This window comes from Protopterus annectens, chromosome 6.part1, assembly GCF_019279795.1.
Source record: "Protopterus annectens isolate FY-2018-M chromosome 6.part1, PAN1.0, whole genome shotgun sequence".
Lineage (NCBI taxonomy): Eukaryota > Metazoa > Chordata > Ceratodontiformes > Protopteridae > Protopterus > Protopterus annectens.
In genome coordinates, this window is record NC_056738.1 from 424,160,770 (window position 1) to 424,173,925 (window position 13,156).

At 41.9% G+C, this 13,156-nt stretch overlaps 1 protein-coding gene across 2 annotated transcripts in view; it reads left to right on the plus strand.

Annotated features, from left to right (window-relative positions):
• Positions 1 to 13,156, plus strand: part of LOC122805610 (BTB/POZ domain-containing protein KCTD3-like) — a 2,987,990-nt gene that overhangs the window by 2,282,219 nt on the left and 692,615 nt on the right. For both annotated transcript variants that reach the window (XM_044075857.1, XM_044075858.1), the window contains exon 9: positions 5,090 to 5,206. In XM_044075857.1, coding sequence (XP_043931792.1) covers positions 5,090 to 5,206 — 117 coding nt within the window. The remainder of the gene's footprint in view (positions 1 to 5,089; positions 5,207 to 13,156) is intronic.

Sequence of the window (13,156 nt, forward strand, 5' to 3'; positions counted from 1 at the left end):
GTGTTATTGAAGCTGGAACTGGGAAATGTGCTTATTTGATTAACTTATTTGATAAAGGAAAGCAGATTCATTCTTAAACTGTCTCTGAGAGCCAGTAATAACTGCACAGGTCTTCGGACTACATAGAATAATAAGCTGTAACAGTTCGTGAACATAACATGAAAGCACTACTGAGCCTTCGGTTTGAATTTCTTCACCTCCATAAGCAACAGGTTTCGTACAAGTGGTCACATTTAGCTGTTCACCAGCTCTCACCTTAGTAAAAGTATCTGCAGGCATAACATTACACTTTGAACTAGTGTCTACTTTGAGCTCAGTGGGTTTACCATTGATTTGAACAGTGCAAAATACTTCATGCTTTGCTAGTAAATCTACTGCATCAATCTTTTCACCAATTACTGATACACCATCTGCATAGACAGACTGTTGCAGTTCAACTTGATCAATTTGCTTTTTTGAATGACCCTTCTTTATAAAAGTGTGAGGCATACTTGATTTGCAGAATTTTTGAAAATGGTTCCATTTCTTACATTTATAGCATTGCTGACCAAATGCTAAACACTTCTGTCTTTGAGTCTCATGGTTGTCACCATAATTGTGACAGTTAACAATAAAGATTGATGTGTGTTCTGCTGATTCACACTTGTATGGCACTGAGCATGCTCCTTTAACTAAACTGGTCTTAGAACCTGCTGGAAGGTTGCATGACCTCCTAGGAAAACTCACAGGGGCAGTAGCTGCCATGTGCCTAGGCCTGTTTCTGCCTGCCATGTGTTACATACTGTCTACATTTGCTCTGGAGCCTGCTGAAACCATGCTCTTATCATTTGCAAGCATACTTGTGTGCCTTTCTGTAACTTCATGAATTTGACAAATCTCAATAGCTTTGCTCATTGTCAAATCACTGTCACGAAGCAAAGACTTTCTTACAGCAGCATAAGTCACCAAACTTACTTGTTTTAGCTTTATTTCACAGGTCAGTAATATGAGCTGCAAAAGTTTCTACTTGCTTTGTATCACTCATGTAAAACAAATGCCTCTGTAATGTAACATTGGTCTGGGGGTTGCACATTTCTCCTAATTTGCGCTTCAAACTCTCGGGGTCTTCCCTTGATTCAGCCTGCGCAAAAATATGACAATTTTCCCTTCACCTTCATGTACTGCTGGTGTATATACAAATGGACACTCTCTATGGCCTCTGACCCTGATAGATTTAGTAAAATGCATGCATCTTTATCGGAATAAGCTGCTTGTATGAATATATCGTACTCATGCTCAAATGTTCCTCCAATTCTCTGCAATTTTCTGATCAAATACAAGTGGTAGTGGTTTGCGAAAGCCATCTGCCATATTAATACATCTCAGTGAAGATGTTTGCCAGTATGCATGAACACACACATGTACATATGCCTGAAATTTATGGCATTACCAATAACACAACAAGCCTCTGTATAACTGAACTTTGTGAAATATGTTTCCCGGCCACTGTAATACTCCTGAAATTACCTCTTATCAGTATAAGAAACATTTCAAATAACTGCACTGTGTGAATAAAATGGGCAGAAGAAGCTCAGAGTAAGAAACATTTCGAAGTAATTGCACTTTGCGAATAAACAGTACACAGCACATTGAAATTTCCCCAGAATGGCGGTACTTTGCTTAACAACTCTGTGTAGTGCAGGAAACATTCTGTAATGGTGGCACTCTGCAAATAGACACACCCAGCACAAGAAACTTTTTTTAAATGGCTGTATTTGACTGCACTTTACACACAACAAACTCTTTGGAATAAATGGACAGTAATAAACACACACTGTATGCACTTTTATACACTTTGAGATACTTCGAATAACTCTGGTTACACTATTCAGAGCTCCAGTCAATGTGAAGTAGTAGTTTATGCCAAAACACAGTAATTCACCAAAAACATGCAATAACCTTGCTTTATTTATACTTAATGTGCCCTTTTGCCCTTTGTTATATTCATTTTGCTCATTTAATCTCTTTTCATATCCATTGTTTTTTTTTTTTGTGCTTGTTTTAACTCTAAACATGCCCGTTTTATTTAAACATGCTCATTTTGCAATTCTGAGGTAATTCTGTACCCTTTATGTGCTTTTCTGATGCTCGTTTTATCAAATCTCTTAATTTCAAACATTTTGCTTAATTAATAAACTTATTTTACGCTTTTCATTTGCTTAATAAATGTTTTTATGCCATTTGTTTGCTTAGTAATGCATTTTGTGCCCTTGTAATGCTCCATTTTATCTTTTTTATAAAATAAATTATTTGTGCAAGTTTTCATTACCTTTAGTTTGTTTCTCGCCCTTTTTTTTGCATTCGGTTAACTTAGTTTGCCTTCACTGTTAACGCTGCACCTCTTGGCTCTGAAGAGCAGTCTCTGGAATCCCAGTTCTGACACCAGGTTTCTCGTTTAGTAGAAGTAGACAAACATTGTAGGTTCTCTTCAAGCAGCTTTATTATATACAAACACAAACATGTATACAAACTAGTTATCTCATGCATAGATGTTCACACTCTGGCTGTACTCGCAAAATGGCACTGAAGATATAGCATGTGCCTGCTATTTATACTGCACGTTCAGGTCTTAGAAATGTTTCTTAAAGGTAGAACACATCTGTTATGCTACAATAGGTATAAATAATCAAGTAAACTTTATACAGACAACACTGAAACAAAAAGCTAACCTGCCAACAACTTAAAATGTTGAAATGCTGTACTATTGCTGTCTTGTTTACCACCTACATCTGACTTTTGCAGAATAATGTCATTTACCTGCTAAGTGGCATACTGGAATACCTAGCCTGTGTGTCACTTCCCATAGGAAAAAAAAACTTTAGTACAGCTGTATATATCTATTGCAGCTTTATATTTTTCAGTTTGCATGCACACACAGCCGCCTAAAATGAAATTCTGATTCCCCATTTGAGAGAAGTAGTCATGACCTAACAAAAAAAATTCTTCTGTTATCCAACTAGCAGTTTACCCACTTGCCAAAGATGAATTTGCTCTTTATGTACCAAACTTTAAAATAACCTAGAATATTTGTATTATGCTCAATTATCAGCACTTCATATTGCAACACAACTGTCCATGTACTCTCCACAGATATACAGTTCACTGAACACCTAGTCCATTCAGTTGATTTGTCTTTGACAAACAATGTAATCCTTTCTCCTCCTTAGAAGAGTCAGTGAGCTACAGATATTATCTTCACATATAGACGTAGATTTTAGCATTATCCTTCCCGTCACCTAGTTTTGACAAAATCATTACCATCCTCATATGGCCATATCCTGTAATGCTTTATTTTTCAGTTTTGCAGACAACAGGGTGTCTTGTTGGTTTTCTGTCAGAACATCCTTTTTAATTCTCTCTGAAGTCTAACTTTGCTCTAAACTGGCAGTCTGATCATCATCCATAATTATTCTAGGGCCACTGATGGTGATTCCTCAAGGACATCCAGTAAAGCAGCAGTGTCAGTTCCCCTTTGTAAGTCTGCATCCTCCATTTTCATACTTCAGCAAGTCAGTGATACAGTTCAGATAAGCTTGAAAAATTATCTGTTTTTACTATTTAACAACAAGCCTGGCCACCAAATAATTGATCTCCTTAACTTCAGAAACTAAATGCACTGAATCAGTACCTGTCAGTTACAAAAATACTTTTAATTATGTGGGTTCCTATGACGTAGTCGAACTTTTACAAGTTCGAATAACATATGGTTGAGACCATATGTTCGAATTTGTAAAAGATCAAGTGTTTGAATGGAAATCTCCATAAGCAGAGGTTTACATTCACTTCAATGTGGTGTGATCTCAGAGTTGGTATATTTAAGTAGGGGGGTGTGGGGGTGCAAGAGGGCTTGCCCCCCTGCTTACAACAATTTGTTTTTTTTTGTATGTTGTATTTTTATTTTTTTTTTTTACGTAGTCGAAGTTCTGTAACTTCGAACATAATGGTTCGACCATTAGGTGTTGGGAGTTACAGAACTTCGACTATCTGATATAGACCTAATTATCTCTGTAAAAATTTTAAGTATGGAGTGACTGGAAAGAACACATTTCCTTGGGAAGCATTGCAAAATCTCACATTTAATTTAACTTTCTTATTCTTCTAAACATGACTCCCCAGCAAATATCAATATGTTATATAAATAATATTATTCTTTTGTAGACTTAAAAGATAACTGCAAATGATGGCCTTTAGAAAGACTCTGACAACTACAAGACGACTTGTGACATCCTCCTGGGATGTCATTAGAATAGAAACAGAAGTGAAGAAGTGAGATCAGTAATAACCAAAATTCTCCAAAAAACAGTGATAATAATACAGAGCTTTTCTTAATTCTAGTGATCAGAACTTGGGAAGTGATAAACAGACCCCCTGAAGTAGTCATTGTTTACTTAAGGAAGTAAAAACAAAGCAATTTAATGTGACATTCAGTGCACTGTGTTGTATAGTTAGGTGTGAGAGAGCAACAATGTGGCACTTTGGATGTTTAACTGATGAAAAATGTCATGCTGGGGTTAATGTCTACCTAGTGCAATATTACAGTACAAAGATTACCTGTAGTTGAGGTACTTATAATTCCACCCAGTTTGTTTCTCTTCTTTATGCCCATTGAGTGCTGATGTAGGCCCTTGTTTTCCTCTGACCCTGAGAAGGATAAAGCAGGTTTCAGATGTTATAGAGCTGTTATCAGTATCAAAGCAAATATCAACTCGTTGATAGTATAGGAATTAAAGAGAAGCTGGAGGTAAATGTTAAACTTTCTAAACTCTCTGCATTTTGGGTAGTCAGGGGGCTAATTAGGGGAAACATAAGGGAAGTTAATCATTTTAAGTTATATCTTGCAAAAATCTGTGTTGTATATTGGAACCATTAAGTACATTTAATATGAATATTTAAGATAATGAGGAAAGCAGCTTCATTTGCAGAATGCTTCAAAACTGAAATAACAAGTAGACAAGAGAGATTTTGATTTTAACTGAGAATGACCTTTGTTTTCACTTGCATTTGTTTGTTTCACTTGCCTTGGCTCTAAGCCTTTTGTTTTATTATTCAGATGTGCAGAAATTTCCTTTGCGAATGAAGGACAATGATTTGTTAGTTACTGAATTATACAAAGACCCATCAGAGGATGCCATCACTGCTCTTAGTGTTTACTTGACACCAAAAACAAGTAAGAATTTTTTTATGATATAAATTAGTCGTGAATAACTTTTAATGAGAGATCTCATTAAAATTCCATCTTATGGTGTTTTGGAGGTGAAATGCATAGGCTCTGTCACTGTACAGCAAGAGAAAGAGTAGTTGTAGTAGTAATGCTTGCTAAATGATGAAGGCATATAGTAATTTTTGAAGTGTACCACTTTGGAGATGAAATGTGAGAAAAAGAGAGTGAATGAATATAGTAATTTATTAGGAGTGTAGTGTTGTGTAACAGGCTGAAAATAATTCATACTCTGAGCATCCAGAAATAAGTTGGACTCTCTCAATGTCTTTCAGAAATATTGATGTCCTAAATGAAATAATTATTGCAGTATTCCACACACATGGGTTTTCACTGCTGACGTCCAGCTGGAGTATACATCCAGTACATGACCTTAGCTTGCAAGTGTAGGGGTACATAAATGGGTGTATGAGCATAAATTCTCAGATTATCTCATCACCAGCCTGAATGCATGTCTTGTAACCATTGGTCTGATCGTCAGTTGGTCATTGTACAGCCTAATACCTTAGTTTCAGATTAGTGCCCTGTTGGAAACCTTTCTTCTTCTCTAAATGTTTTCACTGTATTTTGATTAGATGTTGGCTAGGAGGGATAAGTGTGACTGCGGTAGGCAGCTTCCCTTCAAAGACCTCCATACACAGTGTATTTTATGCCTTGATGGCAACCACAATTATAAAACTTGTTCCAGTTGCCAGTCATTTGTGCCCAATATGTTGCATTCCCATTTGCTGTCATTAAACACTTTCTTGAAGACCTAACGACTTAAGTGATTGGCCCACCCTAAGATGGCAGATCCCTCCACACTGGATGTTCCTCACAAGAAGAAGTTCGAGAGGCCAAGGCCTGATACTCAACCTACCCACTCTGATTCCAGCGTATCTGCAGAGGTTGTAGAATCTATGGTACTTCCAACTCTCCCTCATACTCCCTCTAGTGCAATCCAGCTGGAGGCTGGTAAGTCATCTTAAGGACTGCATGTCCAAAGAGACTGTAAACGAGAAATGAAAGCTGTGCATAATAATTTTAGGGGGCCTGGAAAGCATCCTGCAAATTTTTGTTAGGGAAGAAATTCCCAGCAAACTGACTGAGGTATGACAAGAGTCAGAGCCTCCGCACTTATTTCAAATGACAGAAAAAACACGTCTCCTCAACACCTCCTTCCAGGGAGGAGTGGATGGACGTCTCTGAGGGCTTGTTTAAAGCTTTAATGGTTCTTAAACCCCTTTCATTGTCAGCTTTTCCTTCCACTCCACAGAAGATTACTGTGCAAGCTTCTCCTCCTACTCCTTTTCCTGATGAGGAGGAGGTTCTGATGACCATTCCTTGACCTACTCCTTTCAAATTCCTTTTTCTGGGTCAGGTTGCCTCGGATGACTAGGACAGCCTGTCTCCTGACTGTCTTATGGAAAAGGCTTCTTTCAGGAAAACCATTTTAAATATGATGAAACACTTTGATTGGGAGTCAAGGCAAATGTCTGATTTTCAGAACAGAGGTACTACAGCCTTTTAGAGGTGGGCAATCAAGCCCTCTTTCTTGACCATCAGTACTGGAGGCCTATACATATGCTTTTGAATCCACTTACTGTACCCCTGACTCTCAACCTCCACCTCCCAAAAGGCGAGACAGAGTCTACAGTGTCCCTAAAGACTTTGAGTTCCTTTGCAAGAATATTGTCGCTGACCCTTCAACTGCTTCCATATCTTCTGATAAACCTTCTACCCAGTACCAGCACCCTTCCTTCAGACAAGAACATCAGGGCTGTGAATAGCTGTGGTAAAAAACATTTACACCACTTCTGCTCTGGCCTTCAGGGCTACATATTATCGGATCCCAGTGACCATGTACCTTTTATCCATTCTACTCACAAAGCAGTGATGAACATGTAGAGTACTGTCTAAACAACAAGTTTTGTCTTTGGTAAATCAGGCCACTTAAGTGACATAGATAGATATTCATATATACTCGTGATATAGGTTTTGCACTATCAATAATAACTGTTCTAATTGTGAAAACTATAAATAGCAAAAAAAAAAAACCGTAACTACAAAAGTAGTATTAAATGCAGCTAAGGCCTCCTCCAGAGCAGCTCTTACTAGTACAGTTGTCTGCCCACGCCATAGTATTTCAAGGTCAAGTTGCTTGACTGCCTCCTTAACAAGTACCTCTTTTTGGACCACAGACAGGTAGCCTTTTCAAAACCTTACAGGAACAAGGTAAGATATGAAGACAAGTCTTGCTTACATCCGTACCCAGATACCACAGGAATTATGTAACCAAGCCTATTTCTTCTTTTAGAAGAGAGGATAGACCTTCCTAAAAATACAAGAAGTCACCCAGAAAAAGATTTTCAGTAAAACATAGAAGGGGACCCCGATCTGGGATGCCTTCTTTCATTGATAAGACACTGTAACCATCCCTCAAATGTTCCTCCCTTTCCCTTTTCAGAAAGGCTCATTCTGTCTGTCTCACAGTAGGAAAAGATTACCACATTCAGCTCTTCCTTGTGCCTGGCTTGGACACCTGCGACTACAAGACTTCTAAAACCATCTCTCCCTGCAATGCTGATATAAATAAATATTTCTAAGTTTTGCAAAGTTTTTGTATGCTGTAAACATTTCTCAGGGTTAGTGAACTTATTTCCAAGGATTCCTGACATTGCATGAATTCTGACTTCTGTTGTAAAGCATTTGTTATTGCACTTGAGCTCAAAACCAGTTTGTTTTACATTAATAGAGTTCTTTTGCACTCTTGTGGGAGCAGAGAGCAGAATTCAACTCATCCAAGTTGGAAAATACTGGTCATAAGATTATTATGTTCTTATCTGATTTGCCTGAGAGTTTAACTTTCCCTCCCAGAGTAGGCCGTGGCCGTTGTTATGATGGACCGTAGCGTAGTACCAGTGCTGACCACAGATGCCTTCCCTTAATGTGAATGTGCTCTGTCCTGCAGTAGCCTCCAGCTATTGTTATACAATCTGCCTCTGTCTGGGGTCCACCGGACAGGATGCCTAACCTTTGTGCATAGGGCCTGGGTTAGAAATGTGTGTGCAAGTTCCATGCAATCTGTGGCATGTCCATGGTAAGTATTTGCAAAGGGGTCAGCAGTGTGGGTTGTGGCTTCCACTGGCCCAGTGTGCTGCATGGATACCATCTCAGTCCCAGCAAGTGAATAACTGTCTAATCACATACATATCAAAGTAGTCTATTGTGCTGGTGGTGGTGGTGGGATATGTATATCCAGGCTGAGTAACTTCTGTCCACATCACAGTAGTGGATGGCGTCCCACATACAGTACCTTGGGATGAACCCCCAGAGTGAGGTTGTGCATTGGACCTGTCAGTGTGTGCTGACCGATGGGGCATGCTACTATGTTGTGTGGAATGTGGCAGGTATTGTTGCACAGGTGTTGGCTGAGCACGGATATCTGGCCATGTACGTGTGTATCCACCACGACACACACACATGCAACATATGGGAGTAGTAGTATATCACTACACATGAATATCATGTATAGTATGTGTGCCATATATTGCTGACATAGTCTGCTGATATCCTGTTTGTGTTCTCTTCCAGGGAGATGGCGCGTCAGCGTAATCCCGCCTACTTTGTAGCGGAAGACGAGGAGATCCACCAGAGCCTGGTGCGGGAGTATGACATCCTGTTTTCCCACACCAGTCAGAATCAGCAGGAGAGGGCTGCACTGTGGCAAGACCTTGTCCGTAGGGTAAATGATATTGGCACACATAACAGGACATATGAGCAGGTGCGACATCACTGCAATGATTTAATCTGAAGTGTCCGTCAGCGTGCATCAGATATCCACAGGCAACAGGTTGCCACAGGAGGTGGGGTGGCACACATCCCCCCCTCACCAGACTGGAGGGGCTACTCCTAAGTGTTGTGGCTCCAGCCCCGGAACAGCAACAGCAGTACACCTGCATTATGATGGAGGCTGCAGCACGACATGGAGCATGCAGGTAATGTGCCATATGTACACTTGACTGTTCTGTACACTGTATCATATGCAATATCAATGGCACAGTTGTAACCACTGACATTAATCTCATCATTTCTGCAGGTCCCTCCGGGGTTCCAGCAAGGCAGGCCATCCATGCTGGTGAGTGTGTTTAACATAACCTATAATAGTCATGATAATGCTAGTAACAGTAGTGTAACTCAGTAGTGCTCTGTGTGTATACTGCGGGGTGTGCATGTGTGCAGGTGTGCCTGTGCCCATGTGTGCAGGTGTGCCTGTGTCCACGTGTGCATGTTTGCCTGTGTCCACGTGTGCATGTGTGCCTGTGTCCACGTGTGCATGTGTGCATGTGTCCATGTGTCCACGTGTGCATGTGTCCACGTGTGCATGTGTGCCTGTGTGCATGTGTCCATGTGTGCCTGCGTCCATGTGTGCATGTGTGTAGAAGTGCATAACTGGTAACAATGTCTGGAGACTGTAAACTGTGTTTCCTGTCTTTCTCCCACAGGTTCTGGTGCTGCTCTGCTGACCTGCAGCAGGGAACCTGAATCTTGTGCCACGGGTACTGGTAAAGATGATATTTGTGTAATGGTACAGGAAGGTTTGTCAGGGTCCGCCATTGGTCAGCCAATTGACAGTACACAGCTGTCAACCCCATCATTGCGCACAGTCATCCTGCCAGTACATCCTTTGTCAACATTGTCCCTAGGTGATGGACAGGATACAGTGGGCATAGACCAGGGTAATGTGGTACCTGTGGCACATGCGTCCCCACACAGCAGCCATGGGCAGGGTCCTCTGATGGTACCACACAGACAGTTGCCCAAGGGTTCTCGTGGGAGCATCCGTGGGCGTACTGCCTCTGGCCGACGTGCCCAAAGAGGTCTGTCAACCTCAGCTATGTTTCGGACTGTCATGCAGGCATAGTCACGTATGGAAAGGTACACCAGACAGGGTCTGAGGGAGCTGAGAGCATGTCACACAGCCATGACAGACAGTATGCGTGATATTGCGGATGCTATCCGTAATTACACCGATGTCATAGACAGACGTTGTGGGGACATATTACAGCAGTTCCACAACCAGATGTCCATGAGCCAGGGCAATGGTGGGCGTTTGCGGCATCGACGTGGCCTTATGCCGGCAACAGCAGCAGCTGGCAGTCGGCGCGGATGACAACAGGCTCGCGCATGCCCCCATAGTGCCAGCAGCAGCCGCAGCAATGCTGGGTCTGTGCTGTCATCGGAACACCCCAGGAGACCACGTGCACGTGGCTCTGGACAGTCCCAACAGGGACCTGTGTCCAGTCAACACACTCCCACTTCTGATGACAGTACCCAGTCTGGCTTAGTACTGGATACGGTCCGTAGCACCCCTGCCAGGCACAGGTACCATGTCCGTGCCCACAAACACTGATCTGTATGACTTGCCAGGTGCAGTCTGTGGCTCTCCACAAACCCCTGTATATGGCAGCCATGAGGTGGAACTGTGTGCATGCATACACACATGTGAAATGTTAACACCTAGGGCGACCACATACACGCACACACTGCACCAACACTGCCCCACCCTGTACTGCTGCCCCTCACCAACACACATACACACACATGTCAATTGGTGGTATCAGTGGCTGACTCAGGCATACCTAATCCACACCCTGTGCATATGATGACACTGTGCCACCTCCTGCAATCTCCAACATCATTGCGGGAACAGGTCAACACGTTGCTGATGCACAGGGTGACTACATAGAAGTGTATTAGTAGTATCATGTTGGTAACAGTACAGTGTGCTGCTATGACTGTGTGTATATCCCAGCATGCCTGCTGCAGTAACTGTATGAATGTCCTGAATTGTTATCTGCACCCATAGTACATACCAAAGTGTAACAGCTGCACATAATTGCATGCCGGTGGTAAGGTTGTCAACAGATAGCCGCATACATGGGTAGCACAGGGGGAAAGCTAACGCAAGTAGTGATATGCAATGGTGGACATGTACAATAATGGTATCAAGTTGCCCACAAGGACTATGCAATGTGGATGTTCGCGCATGTAGATATGTGTGCAGTACCAATGTAATCCAAATCACAAATAACTATGACATAATATCAGTTCTACCATGGGCATCTGCGCTGTGTATTCCTGGGTACATAGTGATAGTGCCTACATATTTGCATTGTTACTTACTGTTATTGTTACCCCTTCTTTGTTGTACAATGCATTACTTCCAGCCCTGTGTACTGTAGCTTTGTTTGCATGCATGTTCGCTTGGGGTTCCCTGGAACACTGCTTACACCTGCAATGCAGAGTTACAGTGCTTCTGTAGACTCCTAGTGACATCTGCATAGCGTACGATACGTATGTCAACTTTACACATGACAGAACTTCACTGTCTGTCCTGTATGCATGTACGTTGCCTGTGACACATTGCACATGTCTTACCTGGCATTTTCCCACGTGTGCAGTCATATATGCCAGTGCTATGAAACATTAGCGGTACACCCACACATACACACCTTCAGTATGTTGTTCCCCATTGGCCCTATGTGTTGGTACTCACCATGGCAATCACACTACTAGGGTAGCATGTGCAAAGGTAACCTGTGAATCACCTCTATGGTCCAGTTGTGGTTTATGTGAGTCATGTGGCAATGTCACAGCTGCCACATGTATGCAGTCAGCCATCACCCTTGGCCAGGAATGTACAACACATGTGTGGGATGCCACCACACAGCCAGTCTGGGGACTGGGCTCTCTGAACCCAGTAATGCCATACCCTGTCAGGTGGCATGTCATATATACTACATCCTGGACAAACTTCAACCCCAATCCCTGCTGCTACTATTGATAAAATCCCTGAAGATGTTTCTGATAGTTTTGACCAATTCTTTACTGAGACATTTCAGGCCCTAGCTAGCCATCTACCTCCTAGCTCCCCTGGTCCTGAAAGTAGCACCTCTAGAAACCTACTTGCGTTCAGCTGCCAACCAGTCGCCACTTCACTTCTCCGTACCTTGATTGAAACAGTGAAACCCACTACACTTTCTGCTGATCAACTCCCTGCCGAGTACCTATCAAAATCAGATGATGCTATTGCTTACCCCGTCTCAAAAGTAATCAAATGAACCATGGTAGAATCTAAATTTTCCACCATCTGGAAAATATCATATGTAATCCCACTTCACAAAGGAGGCAGCTCTACTGAATTCTCCAATTATAGGCCAATAGCTATACTCTCTCCACTTGCAAAGATTATGGAAACTTTATTCATAGACAATTCATGCACCACCTAATCCAAAATCGCCTTATGGCAGACATTCAGCATGGTTTCCGTCCTCATCACAGCACTACTTCAGGCCTCCTAGCCTTTACTAACACCAGAAACCATACTTGCAACACTAATTATATATCCTCAGCCCTCTTTTTGGATCTTTCCAAGGCATACGATATGGTTGATCCCCAACTTGTAATCCACACCCTGCAAACATTTTGTCTAGATACTGGAGCCTTCCAATGGTTTCAATCCTACCTGCATGGTCGACAGCAGGCTGGCCTCTGGCAGAACAAACTCTGTACCTTCTACCTAACACCCTCAGAGTACCACAAGGCTCTATACTAGGGCCCTTGCTGTTCTCCATCTTCATTAACGACCTTTATACTGTCATCTCAAAAGTCAGCTGTATCCAATATGCTGAAGACTCTACTCTGATCTGCTCAGCCACATCTCCAGTAGAGTTATGGTCAGCTACCCAGACCACCTTTAATACAATAGAAAACTGGCTTTCTGAACATCGTCTGATCCTAAATCCCAAATAAACTAAACTGCTGTTATTTCACCAACACGTAGGTCTACCGCTTTCACCTTTACAATAACATCAACTGATGGCACAATAATCTCCCCTGACCCATCTACTAAACTAT